The sequence below is a fragment of the Amaranthus tricolor genome, chromosome 4 (genome assembly GCF_026212465.1).
Source record: "Amaranthus tricolor cultivar Red isolate AtriRed21 chromosome 4, ASM2621246v1, whole genome shotgun sequence".
Taxonomy (NCBI): domain Eukaryota; kingdom Viridiplantae; phylum Streptophyta; class Magnoliopsida; order Caryophyllales; family Amaranthaceae; genus Amaranthus; species Amaranthus tricolor.
Window position 1 is genome coordinate 32,694,466 of NC_080050.1, and position 27,148 is coordinate 32,721,613.

Sequence of the window (27,148 nt, forward strand, 5' to 3'; positions counted from 1 at the left end):
TTTAGTCCACCTTTTCGAACTTCTATATAAGCATTGTCCATTGAAGAGTCAACATTATTAGTTAGCTAAAAATTTGTTATAGATATATAAACCTTAATTTTTAGAGAAAAAATTAATAATTCATACTCCTTCCTATTTACTTTACTTGTCTCATTTGATTTTTCAACACTATTCATTGATCACTCTTATTATGTGATTTGTTTTTAATCTATAAGTTACAACATAGTCATGTGGGATCTTGTTTAATTCGTCTTATTGTAAATTTTATCAACATCAACTTCTTATAATTTTTACTCAAGCACAATTAGAGATATTTAAGATTAAAAACATAATTGGCAAATACACCAAAACCGAATGGGACAAGTAAAGAGAATAAAAGAGAATATTAAATAACAATTTTCCTATATCAAGAAGCTTCCCTAATTATACAAGCAATTGAAACAATATAACTTTTCTATCTTAGTGTATTTGCTCCATTTACTATTTTAATATGTTGTAATAAACTTATCACATTTTCAATTTTACATACAACTTTTTAATGTTCGTGCTGATATAGTAGAAATGAAGGAGTATTGTACTAGAATACTACTAGTAAGTTGGCACTAGTGTTATGACGAGGTCCGTTTACACGTAGGATTAGTTTTTTATAAGCCACTTGTGTAGTTGTGTTGGCTTTGGCCAATCATTTGACGTATTCATGAATTAAAATAAACTTAATTAATAAACAAAATAATACCAAATACTAAAATAGTAAAATGTACAAGTATACTACTCCTACTTGGAGATTCTATCAACACCATACTTGGACTCCGTGAATCACACTTATTAAGGACTTAACCAGAGTGATTTTACCTTTTACTCCAAATTCTTTTTAAAATAAGTAAAAAATTTAAAATTATCTTTTTGTTATTTTAAATACACATTTACAATAATGCCGAAAAATAAACTCGAAAGATTAAGGTTGATTATATGAGTCAGTAAATTAGTTTCAATGGTACTACATGAATTCTTTTTCATCTCCATTCATTCTGATTTTTTATTAACCGTAATTTTAGATCTTTTATACCTCTTTTCACTCTTACACTCCAAGCTATCTTTAATTTCTCTCTCTCTCTTCAAGTCCTTTTAGCTGTAACTGCGCTGCTTTCTTACCTATTTGCTAAACCATCTTTGCACATGTTCAAATAATTTTAAAAATTATCTTTCTATATGCCTTTTGTGTTTACCCTAACTCACTACTTAGGCATGTATTTTGACTACTGAAGCAAAGCCAAAATTTTATGTTTAGGGAGAGAATAGTCGATAATAAATTATAGTTAAATAATCAATAAAATAACAAAATGATAATAAAAAAAATACTACATTTTTTTTCTAATATTTCAGAATGAAAAAATTATATAAAACACAATGATGATCTAAAACCTTTAAATTTTCATTTCGATTACTGTAACGATTAATTTTTACTCGATCTTGTTACATTTAATTAGCTTTAACATCATTATTATAAATTGATACAGGGGTCAAATCAGTTAAAAATACAATAGACTGAGTGTGAACCGATAGGACAGATTCCCCCTCCCCCAGTAAAAGATTTTATCTCCTAAATTTTCATTTCTGATCTATCTTCAACAAACTTAAAGAAACAAAACAAATAAAATTATATTATACTTTAAGAAAAACTACTAAAAAGATTTGTAAGTTACATCAATCCACGTTAGATTTAATAAAACCGCGCGTGAAGAGTGATTAATCTTAGTAATTAGAGAGCACTTAATTAAATAAACAAGTTAATCAGTAAAGTTGATTAAATAATTAATAAAATAATAAAAAATAGAGACATACAAAGGCAGAGCATCTTAACCAAGAGAAAAGGGAAAATGGAATGGTCACACCCCACTAACCTTAATTCGTCTTTTTATTGCAATTTGCAAGCACATTTGGGCCACCTCCATGATTCCTTTTCATCCCAATTTCTTAATTTAATCTTTAATTATATTAATATTTGTTCTTCATTAGTTATTGTCAGATACTCATCTATAAATAATTAAATATTCTTATTCTTTAATCTTATTGTTATGATTAATATGACTATATTTCTGTCAGTTACGAAATTTGTCATATTTTTCTTTTCAGTAATTTTATTAATTTTTATCTCTTTATTCTAATTTATAATGTTCTTTATTTCAAATCAACACATTTCACTTATTATTCTACAATATTTATTTTACTTTTTTCATTTTCTCAATACATATCCGAAAAATTTAATTGGATAAAGAGAGTATTATTTTAGTATGGTTCAATTATATGCTGACGTACGCCCTTTTGTAAATTTTATTCTGATTTTCTTTATTGGTTTTGTACGAATGTACGTATACATATTTTAGTTTTATTGATGCCATTGTTAATTCAAGAAGTGGTTGAATTAGAAAAATATATATATCAATGAACTTACAAAAAATTAATTCAGTTAAATTATAAATATAGATAAAGATTTTGAGTGATATATTTTTCAAATGATTTTTTCAAAGAATTAAACTTTTTTTATTAAAGAAAAATACAATAGTGATTTTAATAAATGAATCATTATTAGCTCTTCGTTAAATTAAAAAGTCAACACTAAAGTCAATGTGAATTTATTTTGACGATGTTGAGGATTTATTTTCAAACTTGTATATTTATAGAATTAAAAATGATTTACCATTTTTTGTTTTAAAAAAAATATTTAAAGTAATTGGGGGCTTTTATTTGTTAGTTATTAGCTGTAGGCCTGTAGCATATAAATTGGCTTATACTGCCATTTAAGTTATTAAATCTTATAAAGCTTGAAACGCTGCTATTATAAAGACTCTTGGCAAAAATTGATATCAAAAGCTTTATTTTCATTTTGATAGCTACTTCCTATTTGCGAAAAATTGTTTTATCAAACCCATATATAAGATTAATTAAATCAATCAATCAAAACACTAATTACAATTAAGCATATATAAACTAGCTAATGCTCTTTTGGTCCCTTTGAGTTGAGCGCACTTTTCATTTTGACATAGTAATATAGTATCATAATCTTTCTTTTACTTTCATTTAAAAACTCGTTATCACCTAAATTCTCATCCGTATACATCCTTCGTTTTAAATTAATTGCAGCACTAGAAATATTTTAATGTTCATTCATCACTCTTGATTTGTGATTAGTTTTTAAACAATAAATTAAAACACAGTCAAATGGAATATTGTTTGATTCATCTTAATGTATATTAATATTAATAATTGAATTAGTGTATTAGAATGCGTAAAAAATCAAACATTGCAAACATTATTGAATGGTGAAAATATTACTTTCTTTACTTATTTTTATCTTATATTTTAACTGCAAATCAGAAATAACGATTGCTTCAAGTGTATCAAACTCAAAAATACAACAACAATAATGAAAAACTAACCATAAAATCACACATAGATTTCTCAAAAAAGTTTTAGCACTAAGGCAAACGTCAGCCATGGTTGAAAACCTCTAAAAGCAAAATACAAATTCTAAATATTCTATAACCCCCATTACCCATTAATCATTATATAAATATTTGATTAGAGAATAAAATTAAAGTGTTGTTGGTCCAACTAAACGTCATTCTCCTTTGCTCTTTCTCAATTTCATTCATTCATTCATATATTCACAAATCACAAGTAGTAGTCTTTACAAATTACATGTATTGTACACCATAAGAGTATAACACCACATAACTCACTTTCCCCATCTTTTGTTTTTTGGTTGACTTTACAGCGTGAATCCCAAGAACAAGTGGACAGAAGGTAGCCTTGGTGGTCCCACTCTTTCTGTTGTGAACAAGCTCAGAAATCAGAATCTTCACCCTCTCAAACCAACCATACTTTGGAATCATTTCCGTCTGATCCTTCTTTGATACCAAACACACAAACACACAAACACACCTTATTAGAGAGTTTTTGAGAAAAAAGACATTTCAAAAAGTTGCAAAATTTGGACATTTTTACTCTTTTTTTCAATTAAAAAAGGGAATTAAGAAGAAGAAAAAGAAGGGTCTTTTCTAAAAAGTATTTTTGGGTTGAAATTATTATTGGGAATTGTTTGTTGGTTGTCATAAGCATTTCTGACAAATTCTAGGAGTTTATTTTGATGCTACATCCACAAAAAAAAGAAAAAGTTCACATTTTTAAGGACTTTTAAGAATTTCTGTTTACAGGTATATATTTTCCTTCCTAAATTTAGAAACTTTTTGTTAATTACCCAACAACTTTAAATTTGGGGGGGGGGGGGGGGGGGGGGGGGAGTTGGTGGGGGGTCAAATTTGGTTTCTTAAAATACCCAAGTTGGATTAATTTGTAGTTCAATGATTCTTACAAAGTTTGAATCTTTTTTGATGTCTAAACTTAACATTTAAGTCAAGTACGAAAGAGTTCTTGCTAGCCCACCTTTGTGAGATTCTACAAAAAAAAAAAGGGAGGGGGGGTTAATTTTTCTGGTTCTTATTTAGAAATTCAGATTCTTTTGCCATCTTTTTTTTCACCCTTTTGGTTGGTCCAATTAGTTGGACATTTTTCAGGGATTCTTAGATTTGGTGGGGTTTTTATTCTTTGTGAATTAGATGGGTGTTTGTAGAAGAAGAATTTATTTGGATGAACACGGATTGATCTATTGGTTCATGTAGTCAGACTCTAATCTCAAAATGCTTTGACATTGTTGTTGTTAAAGTTGTAAGTTTAGCTTATGTCATCAGCTTGTTTGACTGAGATGCAAAAGCTTTTCAAAAAGATAATAGTTGTGACCAATCTTCAATGAATGAATTGATTCTCCTCTAAGTGGTTAAGTACCTAAGGATATTTCTCAATAGTATATGATTCCTTTTATTCAATTTTGTTTGGTTCTTTTTTGTAAAATTCCTTGAAATGGTAATGATTTTATTTTTCTTTTGGACAAATCTTGATTCTAGGTAGGCAAGGATTACAAAATCTTGGAAATGCTTATTCTCTCCATGATGCTATTATATCTTAATTGATTCTATTGTGAGAAAGAATAAGAACATCATCTTGTGATTTGAGTTAGTGGGAGTATATATTGTGTGTGAAGTTTCTTGGATCTTGCAAGTGAGGTGGGAGTTTTTTTCCTAATAAATGGATGATGCTGTTTTTCACTCAAATATTGCTCTTGGAGCTCCATTAGATTCTTCGATGGAGCTTGATTACATGGATGAGCTCTTACTGGAAGGGTGTTGGTTAGAAGCAGTAGATGGGTTTAATTTCTTTCACCAAAACCCTTCTAATACTCCTGGTGCTTTTTCCGATTCTTCGTACCTATGGCCGATGTTAGAGGTAGCAAACGAAAAATCGAGCACAAACCCATCACAGAGAAATACTCAACAAGTGAGGGAAACTTCAGATTTGGCTGATAATTCAGCTCTAGTTAGCATATCTAATAGCCCGAATTCGGTTACTATGGGTAATGATACAAGTCAATTTGAAGGTTCTGAGCTTAATAAACTTTTGTGGATCAAACCTAAGGTGAATACTACAGCAGCTACTGTAATGGAGAGGTTGATTAAGGCTCTAAGGTTCATACAAGAGTCAGCAAACGGGAAGGATTTGCTTGTTCAAATATGGGTGCCAGTTAATAGGGGAGGTACTAAAATTTTGACTACTGTGGATCAACCTTTCTCGGTGAATTCTAGCAGCCAACAACTTGCTAGTTATAGGAATATTTCTACTAGTTATGAGTTTGCTGCAGAGGAAGACTCGGGTGTGTCAGTCGGATTGCCTGGTCGGGTTTTTTTAGGGAAGGTACCCGAGTGGACTCCTGATGTTCGGTTTTTCAGGGTTGATGAGTACCCAAGAGTTCCTTATGCTCAACAGTGCGATGTGCGTGGGACCCTTGCTCTGCCGATGTTTGAGCAAGGGAGTAGGAGCTGCTTGGGTGTTCTTGAGGTTGTTATGACTACACAGAAGATCAATTATCGACCTGAACTCGAAAGTGTTTGTCGAGCTCTAGAGGTTTGATGTCTCTTCTCTAGCATCATTTTATTGATTTTCATTAGAATCTTCCATTTCCTGTGTTGTGATTAAGATTTGTTTGTACCCTTTAAGTATTGCAACTAGTATTCCATAGTGGATGTATGTGAATATAAAAGGTTTTGAAAAGTTTGATTTGAATATCCTACACTATTTCATATTCTCTTAATTGAACAGTTTATGTTCTTAAATGAGATTTTATAGTAAGTTGATGTTGTTTAGATACTTCAAGCCACGGGTTATTTTCTTTGATAAGGGTAAGGTCTGCCGACTGCCATCATCCAACCCGCCCCTGGCCCTGATCATAGCGTCTATGAGCGGGATATATGAAAAAATGGCCTATAGAAAATACAATAACAAAATGTTTGCCTGACTCTAATCTTTTGGAATTAAGGCTCTGGCATTGTTATATTTGATTGTTTAATGACTTTCATATATACACTTATGATGATGAAGTTTATCAATTAAAATCTTTTATTTGTAATCCTAATCTCAAATGTCCGAACTGTCATGTACTGTCATCAAATCCCATTGTTTTTACGTGTCCAGACATGATATTAATGAGTTATCCCGTCACTTCAGGCTGTTGATCTTCGAAGTTGTTCGGAAATTCCAGGTCCTCAGAAATCTAAGGTAACTATAAAGCGTGTCAATACTTCAATCATGGAGTCAGTTGATTTCCTGTTGTCGATTTTTAACGACAGAAATTTGTTTCAAACAGGAGGTTTGCAGTTCGTACCAAGTTGCCTTACCAGAGATCCAAGAGGTGATCAAAACTGCATGTAACAGTCATGGATTGCCCCTAGCTCAGACTTGGGTATCGTGCATCCAACAAGGCAAAGAGGGGTGCCGTCACTCTGACGAGAACCTTTCAAATTGTGTGTCAACCGTTGATTCAGCTTGCTTTGTTGCAAATCCTTGTATGCAAGACTTCCACGAGGCTTGCTCGGAGCACCATTTATTCAAAGGCCAAGGTGTGGCCGGAAAGGCGTTCATGACAAATCAACCATGCTTCTCGGAAGATATAACAAGATTTTCCAAGACGGAGTATCCTCTCTCACACCACGCGAGAATGTTTGGGCTGTGTGCTGCGGTTGCTATACGTCTTAGGTGTATCTACACTGGAAATGCCGACTTTGTATTAGAATTCTTCTTGCCTGCAGACTGTAGGGATCCTGAAGAGCAGAAGAAAATGCTTACTTCACTTTCAATCATTATACAACGAGTTTGTAGGAGCTTAAGGGTCGTTTTTGATAAGGAGATGGTGCAGGAAACTTCAACACCGAATAACAAAGTGACGGTGATTTCAGACGATTCACCAAGGAAAAAACTGTTAAAGGTGGAAAATACAGTGTCTGGTTCTTCTCAGGAAGAGTCATGTGGGACGGCTGTTATTGAGCGAGAGAGAAATTCCATCATCCCGATGCTTCAAGAACATCAACCAAGGGACGTGTTGGCTGGGAAACTCTCGAGTCAGCATCAACAATACTCGAATCTGAAGGGAAGTCCAGGGTGCAGTAGTATGGATTACTCTGCATTTGGCGATGGAAGTTTATCAACTTCTGGAAAATCAGGGGAGAAAAAACGAGCCAAGGCAGAGAAAACTATCACATTGGATGTTCTTCGACAGCATTTTGCTGGCAGCCTCAAGGATGCTGCAAGGAGCATTGGTGGTGAGTTGTTTTTCAAACCATTAATCTAAATATCCGAAACTACTGGTTTGTATAAGATTATTATTATGATATTGTAAAAAGGATAAAGTCCCGAGCCGAGGGACTCTTTGGTCGCACTCTCCTTTACGGGTATGAAATGCTGCCTTCCTTCCCCCTAGACCTTGATCATAGTTTCTATGAGCGGGAGACACCGGGTAAGATGATGATGATGATTGTAAGAAGAAGAAAGGTTAAGAGTGTCTTTTCATATAGGTCGTGAATTTAAATTGTTACGACTTATCTTGTTGGGGTAAATAAAAACAATGAATGATTATGCTAAGGGTCTCATGGGTCTCAACCTCCTAATCTTTTTTGATAAAGGTATAGTATGCCTTCATCCAATCGACCAACCCTCCCCAGACCCTAATCTTAGGGGTTTATGAGCAGGAATATTGGGTAATTAAAATACCAATTATACATTGTTTACAAAGAGTTCACATAAATGTAATCTGACCTTACGCTCACTGTGTTGCAGTCTGCCCTACAACGTTGAAAAGAATATGCAGGCAACACGGAATCAAACGATGGCCTTCTCGAAAAATAAAGAAAGTTGGACACTCCTTACAGAAGCTTCAGGTTGTGATTGACTCGGTTCAAGGTGCTTCTGGTGCTTTTCAAATCGGTTCATTCTATTCGAATTTCCCCGATTTGGCCTCCCCCAATTTCTCAAATACTAGCCCCTTTTCAACTGCAAAGCAAGAAGATGATCCTCCTCAACAAACAAACAAGGAGCTTGAGGGTACTGCTACATCAAAATCTCCATCATCATCTTGCAGCCCGTGTTCTAGCTCTAGTCAGTGTTGCTCTTCTGGTACCCAGCAGCAACCTTCTATATGGAATGGTTCAGGTAACCAGTCTCATATTTACTCTCAAATGCACCCTTTTCCCGATTATTTGAGACTTCGAGAGCTTTTTAAGAGAAACATTACACTTTGAAAAGCGTAGGAAGTATCCACAATAACTTTAATGTTAAATCCTCGATGAATACATTTCGCAGGTACAGAGGATCCTCAAGGGGGCATAACATCTCATGTATGTGTCTTAAAACGAGCAAGAAGTGAGGCCGAGCTCCAAAATTCGAGTCATGGAGCGAAAAATATCATTATGAGGTCTCAGAGCCAAATATCTTTAGTTGATCATCATAATAGTGCTGATATTCGTCCGCCCCTTCCGAAATGCAATGGCATGGTCGTTCAAACAAGCGATTCTTGGAGAGTGAAAGTCGCATACGGAGAGGAAAAGATCAGACTTCGCATGCTTAGGAGTTGGAGATTCAATGATTTAGTGCAAGAAGTAGTTAATAGATTCCATATAGGTGATATGAGTGGTTACCAATTGAAATACTTAGATGATGATTCCGAATGGGTTTTGCTTACATGTGATGCTGATTTAGAGGAATGTATCGATATATGTCGATCATCTCAACGGCAAACAATCAAGCTCTCTCTTCAAGTTTCTCATAGTCATTCAAGAAGTTCGGTTGCAAGTAATGGCCACTTGTGACAACCGATGTATGTACGAGCTCAATGTAGGATCGAAATCTTCGTGTTTCAAGGCATTGGTAGCTTCATATAGTGAAGGGAAGCAAGAATAATCGAGTAAGAGGCACGATAGGTGAAGAAAGGAGCATAACCTATGAGAATTTTCGTTCTCGGGTAGCTGTTGGAAGGGATCGCGAGTAGGAGTACAACCAAATCATAATATTGTTGAAATTGTAGCATTTCACTGGATTTATGTAGTTTATAAATGTAAGACACCTTCAACCTTCAAAGAATATAAAAAATTGAAGCTTATGGAGGTATAAAGGTCTTTGGTTATGATTTTTATAGTATCTTTGCCTGCATGTTTTTATTAAGGCAATGAACCTTGATATGTTCTCAGCAAATTGTACCATATGTTTTTCTTAGTTTTTCCTCTTGATTTTTTTTAATTCAAACTAAGACTGTATCATATGCTTTCTTAAGAATGTAAAGTAATGTTTGCAGTTCTTAAAAGAATGACTATACATGCATCTTAGTAAGCTTACATGTTGATCAACTATTATGTCAAAAACACGATTCCAACACGATAAGATTAAGATCAATTGCACAGCAAATGACTGATAGGCTGATAGCTCATTGGAGTAACTGATTTAACTAGTTGACTTTGCCAACAAATTTGACCATATGAACTTGAATACCATGATGGAAGCAACTTTGTTAATTAGCTTGCAAGTTTTCCAAACTATTTTGTCGAACACCCCGATAAACTAAAAACCAATCAACCTCAACATTGGTGTGGAGCTTACAAGTTTTTCTATTCTCTTGGAAAACCCGTTTACGGAGGGTAGAATGCATCATCTAACCGACAAACAATTTCAACATTAGAAGTAACAAGAAAACGAAGTAAAACCTAGTCGAAATCATTCCTTTGAATCAAACTATAGACTCATTGGGCTAGCAAAAGAAATACAAGTAAAAATCATACTACTTTTCAGATTACATCAAATATTGAACATTAACCTCTCATGATGTCAAGACAAACTAAAGAAAGTAAGATAAAAGTGAATGTATCATTAGTGTCAATAATGTATTTACATTTAAGAATATAAATCATTGCTCTCAAGTCTCTCTATGCTACACTCTTCTATTCATAAAAATTATGTTACACTTTACAGAACTACAAGGGTCAATGAACATCATTTTACAGGTAGAATGTGGTCTCAAAACTGATTTTCTTTTAGCCAACGAATAAAAGAATGGATCGAGAATCCCGCTTAGAAGATTGAAGATGTTGATGGTCGTGCATCTTCGATCTCTGTAATGAGCCTTGAAGGTGGTCCGAACAAACTTAATAATACCTACAACAAAATTTTGAGCAGATAAATCAGGAACCTGACTGCCCATGTGAACATATTGGATTTTGTTTTGTTAAATTTATACTACTATAAACAGCCGTAAGATGATCCATTGCTCTATGTTTTATGAAAACGTATGGCGCTCATCCAGATTACGAAATACGGAAGCAATAAAAGTTCGCTAAGTAAGCTCAACTGAAAATGAAAATATGTTCAATTGCCAACCCCGAAAGATTTGGATAGGAAACTAAATGTAGAAATAAGAGATTCGTAACATTATTGAAGAGCTTATAATTTCATATAAGCGTCCAAGTCAATATCATTTCGGAAAATAGATTAGATTGTAATGCATTTAAGGGAGAAGATAACTTACAGGTAAAAATATTAGACCGTGCAGGAAACCAAGGATAACTAGAGCGAGATACATCTGGAAGTAATAAACCTGTAAAAGCATGAAGGTTTATTAGGCAGCAGAACGTTTCGATCAGAAGTTTATAACAATGATGAAAACAAAGCAGTGAATCGCATACCACAAATACTTGTGATCGGGCAAAAGCTAGAACAATAACACCGACTAATTTTGTGAGTGTGATTCCACTGCAAGAAAGAAACGAAAGCATTAGGGAAGTAGTACCTAAAAGAAATGGCTTAATAGAGGTCGACTAGAATATACTACAAGAGTACAGAAAGATAATGAAAATTAATAAAGGTTTTCGGACAACTCATACAAGGAAAGCTCTTCCAGGCAACGTAGAAGCTAGAGCTAACTGACATGAAGCTACACGGCTATATATTTGAAGTTTCAAACTGGTTACTACACTACAAAGACAAAATTACGGTAATTTTCTCCAAGTATCCTTATACTAACTGGCTCAGTAAATCATGTGCACTTCTAATTTATGAAAAGTTTCAGATATTGGCTACCAATGGTCTATCCTAAGCAACCTCTTCGCTATCACTTACAATGGTAAGGTTGCGTATATCTAACCTCCCCCAATACCACCTTGTTGTGTGCCATTTAATGACATTGGGTAATTGGATGTTTTATCCTTATACTTGGGACATTCACAGATTACCCTAGTCACATCAAATCTTTACAAACAACAGTTTCCTATACAAAAACTCCTTGATTATTTAGCGACTGTCGTATTAAGTTTCTGACCTGCTACTGTGCTCAAAAGTGGAACACCAAAACAGATCAAGACAATTTCGACAGTAACATGTAAGCACCTGAATACAGAAGCTCCCATTGTACCCAAAGCCTTCTTCATACGTTGATCCCTATTGCCACCACTTACCTGTAAAAATAGCAACAATAATAAGCATCAGAAAGTTCACAGAAAGGTAATAAAATAAACATAGGGAAATGCAAGTGATAAAGAAGTATTAACCAAGAAAGCATGCGTCATGTGTACACAAAACTCAACAGCGATTCCAACTGACATTACAAGGTTAACAACAGAAACTGCATTCAGCTGGATTTTCAGAATGGCCATAACTCCCTGCATAGTATCACAAATCATGAGTTTACTCCAGTTTTTTTTTATTTTCTTATTTTGGATCATAAATAACTATATTAAATTGGTTCATTAATTATGTGAAGTTGCAGATGATGTTTGCTACCAAGAGTCAGTCAGAAACAATCTCTTTGTTTCAATGAACAAGGGTACGGTTGCGTATATCTGAAACCCCCAACCTCGTTGGGGGCCATTTCATGGCATTGGGATAATGAAATATTGTACAAGGCCATCAATATGGACAATAAACATAAACGTTGGCAGAGACTTACCATCAGATCGATTATGATCATCGTTATAACAAGTAGGATGATCAATGAGCTCCATATGCTAAAGTCATCAAAACACGAGAAAAGTTCAAATCAGTATTTGTCATCAACACATTAAAATGTTTCAGCAGGATAAGTCAAGTAAAAGATACAAACCTCCAGGTAATTATCAGGCACACGATAAAGACAGCCCCTGTCAAAAGTACAACACAGCATTGTTTCACAACATAAACATCATAAAAATTTTCTAGAATGTATTCAATATCTGCTGATAGGAAACGATAACTTTTGAAGGAGACCCACACAATTCACATTTTGGTATCCTTATTTTTTTTGTGTCACAAAACTACTTGTTACATGACAATGGAAAGGTGAACTCTCACTCTAATTCTTCTCAGAAGCTCAGATTTAGAAGCCTTAGGTCTTGGGTTAGAGTGCTAGTTAATTGTACATACTTTTGCTTGTTTTTAATACATGCAAGTCGCAATGTTTGGTCATTAACCTTTCACATAGAGTGGTGAAACACTGAGTATTAAAAGGCAGATGTACTTTATAAGATTACAACAAAATAAGTGTAGAATCAACATATGTTAATAAATTATAGTCTGTTTCTACGTTATGATTATTAATGATAAAACTCGAACTGCAGTATAAATTTGAGAAAGTCAACTTTTTTGCTTACTTAAGCAGCAGTGGCTAGTGTGGCACCATGGTAAAGTCCAATTCTTTGGTGGAAGGCCCCACTTTGTTTTTCGTCTTCTACATCTAGAGATGAACTTTCGGTTGCTTGGATAGTTTCAGTAATGATATTTCGGGTCAGGTAAAGATTGTTCTTGTGTATACGTAAATATCTCAATGATCCAATTTGATTTTTATATGCGGGTTATTTCGCGTGGAGTCATACTCGATTTCTATAAATCAGGCCAAATTTGGACAGCTCTGTACATCCAGGGGAAAGGCTCAAATACTTACTATGCAGACTGCATCTAATTAAATTTCAGTATACCAGAGAATCTAATAGGCAATAAGCAGTTAACAGATAGGATAGTTAGGTAGCTTGTTTCAGTTCGATCTTCAAAGTGAGATATTCAATAAAACCCGAGTGTTCTTGACAACAATAATACATTGGCCCAATTCAAATAATATTTTAATATTTGAGGGGAGGGGTCCTGTGTACGCAATTGTACTTTTGAAATAATATTTGAGCTATTTCTAGTTGACTGTTGATTGTATGAAAAACACCATATGTGGCTTCACATAAGTAAAAAGAGCTAATGGTTTAATGATCCGATTTTAATGTAGTCCATTTGTATCCAAAACAAACAAACTTTTGGGTACAGCATGATGGTTAATGCATTTCTATGCATGAAGAAAAAAAGCAAAGTCAAGGAGAATTTCAGCTACATGATGCATTCCTATTTAATTTGTGACTTTTTACAGAAGAGACGTGAAAAAATAGTTTAAATGCCAATCACAAATCATAACTTACCAATCGCAATAGCAAGGTTTATCAGTGCCGTTTTCCAAATATCCAGATATTGCTCAAAGAACATGTAAAACACTGAATATGGGAATACTTCCATCTGCAAAAATAAGGTGCAACGGAATGGAAAAAGATGGACATTAGTTTAGTGCTCGTACAACCTGCATTTGCTCTATCACCACAAGTTTTAGTTTAATAGCAGAGTTTCGAGGGAGAGTTAAGGTAATACAAGAGTTTTTCACAAAAGATAAAACTTAACGCATATTAGTTAATTATTCAACAAGAATTAACTACCTTCAAATGTAAAGACGTAAGACAAGTAGGACCAAATATCTTACCTGCAGCGACTTAGAAATCTTAGAGGTGAATTCACGTGCGGCCCTCAATGCATTGACAAAGTCAGTCTGCAATTGGACTCAGCAATAAGAAAGGCAATAAAAAAGTTCATAGCAAAGTAATTTTATGTATGAACTACAACAATTACGACAAAACTTTTCATACTTGTTTGTTGAGTGGAGTGTGATAAGTTCGGAATTCTGAAGCTTGTATTATACCATCTTCATAACCTGGAAGAAAATAATTTATTTACTTCATTGTAAAAGCTATCATTTAGAATAAGTAGTTAAATGCTAGCAAAATAAAAGTTCTTGTCTTCTCGATCCTATTACCCCTAAATTCCAAAAATAAGAGTCTTAACCAACCTTGTAAGTCCACACTGTTTGTATAGGCACCATGTCCTCCTTTGGCACAACTAGCAGAAGGTAAAGCTCGGAGGAACCACGGAAGTTTATCTCTAAATTGCGCTGTAGTAGGGCGATCATCCATCAAATCGGAGTGAAGAAAACACTGCATATTACAAAAGTACAATTCGCTAATATCTCCTTTGGTAGAAATTCAAGATGGCTTTATGTAGTTGACGAAGAACAATTTATCTAAGCTTATGTGTTTAAGTAGAAGTACCGTGGTGCAGTCTTTGCACACTTCACTAACTCCGCAAGTGGCTTGGTCTGAAGAGCAGCAAGGAGGCTGCAGATGAATCAAATTACGCATTTATAGTTAGACAGTAGGCATGAACAGAACATGTTGCATATGCTCCTACTAATTCATACAAGCAGCAAGGGTACTTATAGGTTGTTAGAACAGTCTTTTTTTATCTAACCCAAAACTGACCAAAATTGGTGGGTTATAACCCAGAATTTTTATCTCATAATCCAAAAATGACCCAACCCGAAAAACCCTCGTAAAAACTAGGTCAAACCCGATTGTAACTCAAACCCGACCGTTTTGACCCGTTTTCCCGATTGATTTTCAATTTTACATCATCATTTTGGGACGTGAGTCACTATATTTCTAGCTAATTTTAGTATGTTGAGTTTATATTTCTTTGTTGAAGCCTTAAAAGTGGTATATTGGTCCTTTTTCATGAAAAAGTTGTTCTATTAAAAAAATTTGTGAAAAATTTTAGTCATACAAATGTTTTTTAAAAACCCTTGACCCGTTGGGTCGACCCAAAACGACTGAAACCAAAAATGGTAGGCTGAAGATTCGACCTGAACCCACCCCCCCACCAGGTCAACTGCTTTGCAAAGTGTAGTAAGTTCTTTTATCTTGCAGAAGTAACTGGTGGGCCGGTGGCTACTGTTTTCAGGATAACCGCACAAACCACTTATGAATTATATAAACAACGAACCTGATCATCAGGCGGACAGTAAGTTCCATTTATAAATTTTCTGCAGCAACCAAAAGCTTCAGGAGACATCCAGACTAGAAAATCATCGAGCCATGAAGCTGCTGGTTTGGCGATGTAACTTGATTCTGGAGTTAAGGATGCTTTGGAAATCTGCAAAACCAGGGAGAGTTCTAGTCAAAGATATGTCGTAAAGACTGAGCTCAAAAAACAATGTACAAATGCCAAAATTCATATTACAATAATTAAGGACACAGTACTATACATCCCTTCAGCAAGTATAGACTGTACCTCGTTTACAAGAGAATTTTCTTGACAGTGGCTAATAGAACATAAGTGATTTGTTTGTTCCGATTCGGAGCTGTAAAGTTGCAGACTTGTCAGTGAACAAAGGTAGAGAATCATACTCGGAAAAGCGAAGAATTTCCATAAAGTTGTTGAACAGTATAGCACCAAAAGCAGTTGGTGACTAGAAGAATTTGGATGATACCTATAATTGAAATTCTTCACCACAAAATACACAGGTGGTCCGATCCTGAGGAAGTCCGAAATATTTTTGAAATATCCCTATAATTAAAATAAACATAAAACAATAAGATACTGCTGAACCTACAAATAGCTTAGGTAAACCAATTACTTGTTTTGGCAAGTAAATCATATGATTATGCAAGATTTTACCTGCAGATAAGAGTCCCTAGGAAGAACTATTTGTTGTTCCAGACCAGGTTCAATCCTGGTGCATAATGTCTGTAGAGTATCTATGGTCAGATCTTGAATCATAAATGGACAAAGAAAACAACAATTCATCGAATATAAAATGTGGAGAGATGAGCAAAAAGCATAATAGCATATAGCCTAAAAGAAAAAGGACTTACAATGCTGGACAATGCCAAAGCTGCAAACAAAGATATAACCAATATTTTCACTCCCCATAGACTCAGAATTGGTGCATGGACATCCTGATAATCAGACAAGCAATTTACTAGTTTAGAATATAGATAATATACACTAAGAGATAAAGTTAACATAGTGTAGTTTCCATGGAATAAAATGAGGCCGATTTGTAACAGATTTTGAGCTCACTATTTCGACAAGCCCCTTTATATAATATATTAGTAATCTATTCAATATGTATTAGATTTTAAAAGGTCTATAATAAGCTCGATTTGAAAATATGTTCTAGCAAACTTGAATTAGTACGATAAAAGGTCTATATTCTATAATAAGCATATTATTAGATTGAGATCATCTCAAAATAATTACAAGATGGAAATATTTTCAAATATTAAGTGGAATTAGAGTTGTCAATAAACTTTTTAAAATTAAAACATACGACTTGTCTCAGATATATGTAGAAATGAACGCAATATTTTAAAGTGATTATTAATTAACTTGCAACTCAATAAGATACAAGGTATAAAGCAAGTCGGAAATTTTTATATATAATTTCATTTTATTTTTCTTTAAGAACAGAAAATTGCAATTCTAGACTTCTTGTAAAGCTCTCATCTGCAAATAATAAAACGTACCTTCATATAACGAGCAAGCAATCCAGGTTTTCTATAACTACTCCCTGCATTTCCACAAACCATTCAATACAATCAAATAAAGAGTACTGAATGCTGAATATAACACCTAGAAATACACAATACCATTAACATTGTCTGAGTCTTTGAATGAGGAAGCTTTCATGAACGGGAAACAATCAACTCTATGATCTTCTGTTCGCACGAAATCAAATACTATCAGTGCAACAAAAGCAGTGACTTGTAGAAGGAAGTCAAGAAGAACAGCAAGAGCTGCCATAAAACAGAAAGACAAATAACATTCAGCAAATACAATCTATAAAATTTTACTACTAAAGGAAGCTTTTATATAGGTTTAAATATAGGAGGGGAGAGAGAACCTGCAAACATAGAAAACACGCGTACAGCGGGCATTGGGATGAAAGTTCCAACTGCAAATGCTAAAACCTCGGACAGACTAGCAAGAGAAATAGATGGTCCAACTTCTACTAGTGCATTACTTATGCGTTCCTCCAAGGTGAGATCTTGTGGTTGTCGTTTAGCAGCATGCACCAGAATGCACATGTTGTCCACCCCAACCTGGTAAAACAAGACAGCTTTTGTAATGATCGTACATTAATGCTAGATAGTAGATATTGAGAAAATTATGGTTAAAGTTATGCTTTGAACTTCTACTAAATACCTGGTAAAACAAGACAACTTTTGTCATAATCTAAGGTTTTGGGTTTGTGAAGATCCAGAGGTTGTAAATCTTAACCATACTTAAATCCTCCAAACTAACATTCTAAATACCCGTTGCTTGATACAAGAACTCCCTTTTAAATGTGCATTGTTTAGTAAGATTAACCAATGGAGTCTCACATTTATACAAACAAAACAGTTTGCTAATTGACTTTATCTGCACAGAAAAGAATCATAACTTACAGCCAAGACAAGGAAAGGAATGACTTCCATTATAATAAGTGTAGATTTCACTCCAATAGCACTGAAAAATCCAACTGATCCAAGTACAGAGAGCATGACCAGCATGACACCCGAGAGCCCAAGAAGAACCTGAATATATCAAGCCATATATATTCAATAAATGACAAGAAAAGAAATGCTACAATAAGGTCAATTTTCCGCACAAGAGATGCTTGTATATACTATTCAATGAATGGTTCTTGTCAGCAAGAATATTTGTAAAGAGGAAATTGCAATTAAATTCTATAGAGAAAAGACGTGAAATGATGTGTCAAATAATTTGGTGCATACATCCATAGTGTAAAAATGTGAACACTGTCGCAATCACAGTAACAAAACAGTGATGCGGTAACGGGAGTGATGCGGTTATTGTAACGCCTAAATATCGGTCGAATCATAAGATATCCTTGATATGGCCAAAAATGCTTTTTTTACACCTTTAAAACGCGAGAAATATTGGTTTGTTTGTTTTAAAACTTTAAACGTGACTAATGCGATGCAATGAGTCTTTGTTTTAAACTATGCATACATCTACTAAACAATTTTGATCATATCCATAAGACTAAAAACATGTACCAAAAATGAATCGTACCTTGGAGGAAATGAAAAACGAAGATAATCGAGGTTTGTCTCCAAGAGTAAGTGATATATAAGCAAACATCACAAGATAGCTTATCTGAAAGGAATACCAAATAAGTTCCAATTTACTATAAAAATCATTGTGATAGCAGCTTTTTTCTTAATGGTTAATTTTATCACACTTGGCGAAGAGATCCAAATAATACTAGTGTTAAAAGGAACATACCAATATAGTGATGACATCTGCAGTGCTCTCTCTCTTCAGTTCTTCTTCAATTGAACTTTCCGATGAAAAAGAGAGTGATAGGTTTTTTGCTTGAACCATTGTCATTAACTCATCCTGTCACAAACAGCATCAAATCAAGAAAAGACAAAGAAACACAAATGCGGGTAAAAAAAAGTTCTCAATCACTTCAGAACGACCAAAGTTCAAACAAAACAAGTTGTTTTTAAATTAGGTGATAAAGTGTATGGTAGTTACAAAACTTCCAATCTATAAAGATTAAGGCATTACCATAGACTATAATCTCGGATCATGATCAACATCACGATCTAGTGTGCACAAAAGAATTTGTCAGCAGGTTTATAATGGAAAGAAAAATGTCCAAACTTGGAATAGCACAACCTTAAATTCTACATCTTACGTGCACATCTTGCATGCTTAGAGTGTAAGTACTCCTATTTATGACAGATCATTTAATAACAACGATAATTTTATGAACAATGTACGTCATTGCTAAGGCCAGTTATAGGATGTATAGATATGCAAACCTTTGCTAGTTGAATAAACGCCCTCTCCCATGCCAAAGCCCTTTTTGTTTCATTGCTTTCTCTATCAATTGCATTGTTCACGGGATAGGTAACTGTAAATGCAGAAGCCTATAATAAAAACATTAAAATCCATAACAAGCAATAAAATAACTTGACTAACAATAAAAGAAGTACCTCAGAGTAATTGTTTCCAGAGTAACCACCCAGCGCGGTACTAGGATCCAGAGGGGCTTTAAATGCACTCCTACAATTATCTGCAGTAGAGTAATGCTGAAGAAAGCAAATAGAAAGCGTCAAATAGACTTTCACCAGTAAACATGGACAATCTTGTAGTAGTTGACGACTAATGAAGAAAAATTCCATGAGTAATTGAACTTTCCAAATCCTTTAGAAGTGACATAAAAGATAACTTGTATTGTTAGGGAAAATTCGCTAATCGATTTCTATAGCTTGAATAAATGGGGTTACAAGAAATTTTCCATTAACCTTAAGGCGTCAACTTTCGGATTAAGAAATTACACACCTCAAAACAGTATTGAACATGATCCACTCCACCAAAATTCTCAAAATTTTCTGCATCCATCTTGAAGTACTGACAGAAAAATAAGAAAAAAGATTGCTATGAGAATTTAAGAATCATCAAAATTATATTCCGTATGAAACAGATAAGCATCCAATGGTCATAATGTAGGTGTGTACTCAAGTAGCCAAAGGCCTACAAATACACCTGAAAAATACTAAACTTGAAACAGACTCCTTCGATGCTACTGATTCGAGTAAGACAATATAAGGATAGAAAAAGACTAATGCTTTTACCTGTAGAATGCTCTGAGTGGCACAATCTTGGCCAAGTGGTTTATAGCAAATGTCAGTTAGAGATACATTTGACCCAGAAAAGCTGGCTTGAATTGCATCAACCTAACAGAGAGAACTATATTTAGAATGAAAAACATTGCAAAGCACCTAGTCCTAGATAATCCACTTCTTACCCATGCAAATATATTAGTATATCAGTTAATTACTAAAACAACAAAATCAAGAAGGCTTTACCTTCTTTTGTATTTCAAAAAGTAATTTTATGCTATCCTCTGTCAATATATTTGGTGATTTTGTTTGCCCTTCTTCAGGAATTGTTGAAATAATAAGCTGTAAAAGAATGTAATGGATGTTATTTACAAGTTTCCACATAATGCAATACATATTTCATGACTTTAATTTTACTCCTTGATATAATCTACAATGTGTTGACGCGACGAAAAGATAATTCAAATGTAAGGGTAAGAATTAAAGAAAGAGTATGCGTCATAGCCGAAAATAAAATTGTAGCAAATTCTATGGTATACAGGGAGTATTTAGTAATAAGGAGACTATCATGCAGTCAAAACATGTATCACCCAAAAGAAAACTGAAGTGCTTTACACCACACGACAACAATACATTTCCCTTATCCCACTATAATGACATGCACATATCTTTGGCTCCATTGAAAAATGGAACATTTCCACCACACACATCAATAGAATTCCTCCTGAAGTCAATCTTTATAAGTCAACTAGTCAAGTATACAAGTATTTGACATTTGATGTTTGACTACATATTATTATAATCTTTTCAAACACTATAAAACAAGAGCTGCAGAATTAACATGGTATAAGAATTAATTTTAACAAAACCTGTTCAATTCTATAAAAAGGTGCCAGGTGGGTGTCGAAAAAATGCTTCTCTTTTGCAGCCCTGCTGCCAGGTCCAACCCAAAGCTGAAATCAACATGTATGTGAGAATCCAACACATCAAAAAACAGAATGGAAATAAGCGAAAACATGTAAGAGTCGAGACAACACAGAAGCACACCTTTTCAGGTCGTGTCTCAACTCTGAGACGAATTAAACCTAAACAAAGAACAAGTACGATGGCCAGGGATGAAAAGAGAACAAGAACTGGTTTCCTGGCTACCCATGCACCATATGTCCTGCAAGAGATCCATAACAGAAATGAATGTTGCAAACCCAACGTGTAAACACAATATACTTTAACAGTTTGTTCCATATCAAGATTTAACCCAAGTTGGTGCACGTAGATATAAACCGACCTGAAAAAGTTTGACATGTATCCTTGAACCAAAGAGAGCCTTGCTTCACCAGAAAGGCGCTCTCTATCACGTAGAATCTGATACAAGGAAAAATAAAAATATTGCTAAATACTGTTGTACTCGCGTGATTGTATAGGAAACAAATAAGCAAATCAGAGGATCCAGACAGATATCACTCTTATGTAATGATCATGAAGCAGAGTTCAGAGACATATCGAGCAAATGAAGTACAAGAAACATAGCCATAAAAGCTAAAATATTGGTACATACTGGTAGAGGAAGCCCTTCTTTCTGGTCAATTGAAGGCCTACCATCACTACTGGCGGTACTAGTCAATGGTTTTGTTCTAGAAGCTGGACTCATTTTTTTCTTCTGATTGACAAAACCCCACCCAAGAAATACAGAAAGTGATACAACAAAAACAACTGCCACCACAATATCACTGCATTTTGCCTGCAGTCATCACAAGTGGCTCAAAATAAATAGATGTTCATTGAAGAAACCAAATGTATTCAATTAGAAAGCATATTCTCAGACTTCATGATATGCTTTTTAATAATAAGTTGTACAAAATTTTTAAATGTTTTTACCTCTACAGAACCCATTTTAACAGAACAGGTACTTCTCTTGCTGATGGACGGAGCTGCTGAACTAGAGCAAGTAGGGGAAGGACAGTCTCCACAAGAACAACCGAGCGAAGTGTCACTACATGAGTAAGCAGATATGTTCATGGGAATCATTCCAGAAGATTCAGGTACAATGGAGGTGAAATTTATGGCATATGGTGAACCGGGTACATTAAGGCCCACTTGCCTACCAACGAAAGCAAACCACCCTGCAGAGTAATTTTTTAGATTTTAACGTAGAATATACGTTTTAGAACTTTACACATTTCAAATAATGGCTAACATCTTAAATTAAAGTCGTATAACAAATGTCACAGCATGCATTTATTTCATGCATTATGGAATAACAAGTTCATAACCGTTATAGTACCCTCAACATCAAACAGAACACCTACATTTTATTTCCACGTATCGGGTAAAATTACCTGAATCTCATGTAACAAGACAAATTGTAGAAAAGTGAACTGAGAACATTATGCACAATGACTAAATACAAGAAGTAAGAAACTACCTTTATAATCTTGTGCACCACCAGCAACAAATTCTATGGCGCGGGTGTTCATAGTACCAAACTTTACATCCTTGCAAGAGTTGTACAACCCTTCACCAAAAGCATCAGTTACATAAAATTCAATAGCGTCCACAATCACACTGTCATTAACCTGGAAAATGAAAGATATGGTCTTACTCATTAATATTAAGTCACCATTAACAAAAGTTTTGCTAAAAGCTTGTGGGGGTGTTTGATAAATGGCTTTTGTTTGTTTTTTTCATTGACTTTTGGCTTGTTTGACCTCTTTTACACTAATAAACAGCAAATACATAATTTTACCAAACATCTCCTAAAAAAACCAACTTATCTAGCTTGCTTAAAAGCCAACAAAAAAAACCTAACACTTCCGGCTAGTAAAAACAAGCCAACTACAAAAGGCAATAGCGCATTGCCAAACAAGTATCTTTTATATTCATAAGTGTGTGTGTCTGCATTTTGAGGAAATTGAAAGGACCTACATGAATTAGGATTCATTCGGCCTCTTCCCCACCTACACAAATCAAACTTCAGTTTTCATATGAATAGTAGGTGCAAATCTAGCAAGCAGTGTTAAATATCATGCGCTCTCCTACCCCTCTTTGAAAAATAGCACTAAATCTGGTATCTTTATACAAGGATATCAATATGTAATGAGAACAGCAACTAAATATTTACATGCAAACATGTCTAGAAAAGCAAGGGCAGAAAATGCTGCATCAGTATGTTGCTTTGATCTTTCAAACAATTGTGAGAGGATTAACAGAACTTCAACCAATTGCATCTACCAGTTCACAAGCTTTGGCACCAGAAAGTTTTACAAAATAACTCATTCAGAACATGCATTTGGAACTCGTAAAGAATTTGATTACAAATTGATCGCTGATTTCTCACCTTTTTGGTCGACGTGACATTGATAAATAAACTTTGATTAGGAGAACAGGACATTTCACAAAAGAAATTCAAAAAGTTCCTTAAACATGCAGGACAGCCAACAAGCAAGGGAATAGCCTGCAAAGATATTCACAAGTATAAATAATACATCTCTAGAAATAAAGATCGGGGCTTAGAGAAGCACAAGCTGAACAGCTTGGAATTCGAGAAATCAGAATCACAACGTGACCAATAAAACAAGATGAGTAGAAGCCAGGAAGGAGAAACACTCAATATTATCACATTTTCACAATAAACTCGCAACGGCCACAACATAGGGATGATTATAATTGTGGGATTACAAGAACTTGAAACAATGTACAACATCAAATTATAGACAGATCAAATCCAACATTCACATAATCAACTAGCTGTAGCATCTCTAACTATCAACCTGAAAGGAGTAAATTTATATACCTTCCATATCTTTTGACCCTAAGCAAACATATGCAGCCGGAACTTCCATCATAATGGATTGTAGAAACATTTTATAAACCGGCATCAGAAGTCAGAACTTTCCCTAGATTATAAGTTTAAGGGACATGCCCAACATACGAGCACTTACAAGATAAAAGTAATCAGCTCAAATAAATTGCTCTAATGAGCACAAGCTTAGATAGATATCACTGATAAAAGTTATAGATATCTCACTTGCTGGACTTGACTCCTTAGTGTATCAAATTGCTTCTCTGTACAACAGACATCACCAGTAATTGTGGGGCACAAACTCTGAATCTTTGATGATAATAGAGAACCCGGCTGCAAAATATTGAGGAAAAGACAAATGTTACTAAAACAAATAGAATGACCAGGAGGTTTAGTGGTAAAATATGCCCTGCTACCTTCACAGCCGGAGTATTGAGAGGACAATTCAAAACTTTCCCATCACTTCGTGAACCACATATGTCATACATCGCACAAAATCCTGGTGCATGCTTCACCCTGACAATCAGAAAGCATTAGAGAACCACAAATCCTGGCTGGAGAATATATTCAAGGTTCCTATTAGAGTGTAACGTATCCTAGAGCCTCAACCATCATCTTAAGTTTTTGGTTGAGTTAGTTTCTTGACATGGTATCAGAAATCAACGTGACAAGATCACGAGATTGAATCTCAACCACCCCTCATTTAAAGTGGAAATATTTAGCGCCTATACGCATCCACACTTCTAGCCCAAAGGGCACTTGTGTGAGGGAGCATGTTAGAGTATATAACATATCCTGATACCTTAATCTCACGCTCAATAGGGATAACTCATTTTCATATTTTTCATATTTGGTTTTGGATTATTATATACTATTAAGATCATTATCTTTTCAATGAGACTTGTTGCACACAAATACATTCTTTCAATAGCCATCACAATCTGTCCAAGTACATTACACAAAGCTCAGTGTCACAAAAGCCGCGGTTTAATCAGGCAAATTCTTAATAGCAACAATAATGTTCATCAGGATTCATGACCATTCGAACAATAAAAGAAACAAGGTTGTACCCATTTGTGTCATTGGATGTCAAAAGAAAACGTGTATTTGATACATTTGCTTGGGTTGTAAACGTTGCAAGTAAGACCTGTAAATTAGGAAGAAACAAGTGTTAGATTTCCTGAACTAATAAATGTTCCCCTACATTAATGCTCATTAGTGATACCTGTAAATGGGAAAAGGTCTTAAAAGTCTAGAGCCTACACCTTAGAAAAGTTTTAAGTTATGAAAATGACAGTTTATTTTCATTTTTTTTTTGATATACTAATGATCAACATAATTGATAAAGAATCAAAAAAGAAGAAAATTAAGAATGCTAAAAAGTTTAAAGCTTTATATTACCATATTTATGAAGTAGTACCACTGGATAAATTCATTAGCTAAGGCACTATTCATCAATCAATATTGTTTTTTTTGTCCTCGTTACTTTATACTTATAGTGACATTTCTCTAACTATCTATTGCAAGACTTAATATTTCCTAACTTCATTTAATTTAGGTAATTTCAGGTATGGTGAGTAAATTTTGTAAATTTTTACAGATTTTCAATCAACTAAAAGCCATGATTATGATGATTAGACTTTTCTGCCATGCTCAACAGTAATTTTTGCAAAGCTACTCAATTACACACTATTCTACTGACCAAGTGACCATCATTTCTTAAGAGACAAAAAAAATCAAAAATATAAATAAAAAGGACAAACTTTCAAAAAGTGAAATTTTTCATAAATAAAAATGGCCACTAAAATCATTAATCACTGTAATCGACCAGAAAAGAAGAAAAAAATAGACAGAAACTTAAGAATATTAAACAAAAAGAAGACAAGAAACCTCACCATCCTAATCAATACACATACAATAATTATCACATAAAATTAAAAAATTTCTTTTCTAAATCATATGAACATGAAAAACAAAATTAGAAAATTATAATAAAGACAAATAACAGTAAAAACTTCAACTTTATTTAGGTAAGAGAATGAACAACTTTCTAAAACAGGAAAACAAAAATTAACATCATCAGAATCATCTACCATTCATAGGATGAACTAATACCCAGATTATATATTATACTGGTAATTCGACTATTTTATACAATCATAAGTTTCATTGTATAAAATTCATGATTCTTTATGGAAAATGATTTCTTTCTTAATAAAAAGATTTTGAATCACAATTTCAAGAAGAAACATTTAATTCTTTATTTGCCTCAACAATGAAAAACCCAGAAAAAAATTATATTGATACAAAACTAGAAAAAAAAATGACAATAAGAATGATGTAAAGATAGATAAATAATTGATTACCTGAAGAAAGAAAAAAATGAAGGAAATTTCAAAAAGAAATTTCATTTTAATTTCTTATGATTCCCTCGAAAAATAGAGTGAAGAGAAGAATAGAGGAAGTAACAAGAAAGAGTGATGAAGTAGCAAAAAAATGGAAGGATAGAACGTCAAAACGCCATTACTGAAAAAATGGTGTATATAACAATTAGTAAGAGTTTATATTCTGCTGCAATAAATTCTGTAAAGAGGTTTATAAAATTTTGCGTTTTTATTTTAAGGTAAAAAGAGGAATTTTTGGGGTGTGTGTTGTGAGAGCGAGAGAGCATTTGACTAAAATGTCCTTGCTTTCGGTTGATAATACTTAATATGTCGGTTTTTAAAGTTCTTTTGGAAATTTTGTGAGTATTGAAATGTTTTTTTAAGCTATTCATGTAAGATGAACTTAAATAAATAATTTTTATTTTGGATATCTTTTTTGTTTTCTTTGTATTTTCATTTTAAATTTTTTTACTTTATGAAGAGAAATTTAAATTTAATTTTTAAAGTATATATTTAAGACAAAATATATTCATGTGAGATCTTATTAGATTCATCTTGATGCAAAGAATTTTATTATATAATTTTTAGGACTTTTTATTATCCGTACTATGAGATATCATAGCTCAAAATTTACGTTGAAATACGTGAAAAAGTAAAGTAGACAAATAAATAGAAACGAATGGAGTATTTATTAGATGAGCTATATAATTTATCTATAAGATGCGTCTTTTAATGAAAATTGTCTTATATAATAATTTGTGACGTGTTTTGGTATTGTTCTTTAA

At 33.8% G+C, this 27,148-nt stretch overlaps 2 protein-coding genes across 4 annotated transcripts; one reads left to right on the top strand and one right to left on the bottom strand.

The window, feature by feature from the left end:
• The first annotated feature begins 3,614 nt into the window (after positions 1–3,614).
• LOC130811178 (protein NLP4-like) lies at positions 3,615–9,782 on the top strand. 2 transcript variants are annotated; one of them, XM_057677370.1, is made up of 6 exons: positions 3,615–4,214; positions 4,962–6,015; positions 6,616–6,666; positions 6,755–7,706; positions 8,221–8,592; positions 8,743–9,782. In XM_057677370.1, the coding sequence occupies exons 2-6, from the start codon at positions 5,143–5,145 to the stop codon at positions 9,246–9,248; spliced, it is 2,754 nt and encodes a 917-aa protein (XP_057533353.1). In that variant the 5' UTR covers positions 3,615–4,214; positions 4,962–5,142; the 3' UTR covers positions 9,249–9,782. The 2 variants fall into 2 exon arrangements, with proteins under 2 accessions (XP_057533353.1, XP_057533354.1); XM_057677371.1 differs by lacking the exon at positions 3,615–4,214 and adding an exon at positions 4,318–4,833.
• Positions 9,783–9,919: 137 nt separating this feature from the next.
• LOC130811177 (uncharacterized) lies at positions 9,920–26,683 on the bottom strand. Of its 2 annotated transcripts, none has more exons than XM_057677369.1 (39): positions 26,346–26,683; positions 25,050–25,126; positions 24,396–24,495; positions 24,205–24,312; positions 23,515–23,631; positions 22,603–22,753; positions 22,056–22,300; positions 21,736–21,918; positions 21,466–21,542; positions 21,228–21,345; positions 21,050–21,133; positions 20,427–20,522; positions 20,193–20,294; positions 19,900–19,968; positions 19,551–19,646; positions 19,377–19,484; positions 18,832–18,945; positions 18,619–18,702; positions 17,988–18,116; positions 17,444–17,642; positions 17,190–17,258; positions 17,067–17,110; positions 16,413–16,496; positions 16,216–16,284; positions 16,028–16,104; positions 15,829–15,898; positions 15,541–15,690; positions 14,811–14,876; positions 14,552–14,696; positions 14,352–14,416; positions 14,189–14,254; positions 13,857–13,950; positions 12,524–12,560; positions 12,371–12,428; positions 11,973–12,083; positions 11,812–11,879; positions 11,112–11,178; positions 10,955–11,023; positions 9,920–10,584 (listed from the first exon to the last, which is right to left on the bottom strand). In XM_057677369.1, exons 1-39 carry the CDS (start codon positions 26,388–26,390, stop codon positions 10,501–10,503), a joined length of 3,795 nt encoding a protein of 1,264 aa, XP_057533352.1. In that variant the 5' UTR covers positions 26,391–26,683; the 3' UTR covers positions 9,920–10,500. The 2 variants fall into 2 exon arrangements, with proteins under 2 accessions (XP_057533352.1, XP_057533351.1); XM_057677368.1 differs by having other exon boundaries at positions 17,190–17,336.
• Between the last annotated feature and the right edge of the window lie 465 nt (positions 26,684–27,148).

What these genes read in the sequence shown, in the direction of transcription:
- LOC130811178 (XM_057677370.1), top strand. Translation starts at nt 5,143, where the DNA reads ATGGATGATGCTGTTTTTCACTCAAATATTGCTCTTGGAGCTCCATTA. An exon ending in GTGTTTGTCGAGCTCTAGAG is followed by an intron (nt 6,016 to 6,615) that starts GTTTGATGTCTC and finishes CCGTCACTTCAG; the next exon opens with GCTGTTGATCTTCGAAGTTG. An exon ending in CAGGTCCTCAGAAATCTAAG is followed by an intron (nt 6,667 to 6,754) that starts GTAACTATAAAG and finishes TGTTTCAAACAG; the next exon opens with GAGGTTTGCAGTTCGTACCA.
- LOC130811177 (XM_057677368.1), bottom strand. Translation starts at nt 26,390, where the DNA reads ATGAAATTTCTTTTTGAAATTTCCTTCATTTTTTTCTTTCTTCAG. An exon ending in TCAATACTCCGGCTGTGAAG is followed by an intron (nt 24,313 to 24,395) that starts GTAGCAGGGCAT and finishes AATATTTTGCAG; the next exon opens with CCGGGTTCTCTATTATCATC. An exon ending in ACATGACGCATGCTTTCTTG is followed by an intron (nt 11,880 to 11,972) that starts GTTAATACTTCT and finishes CTATTTTTACAG; the next exon opens with GTAAGTGGTGGCAATAGGGA.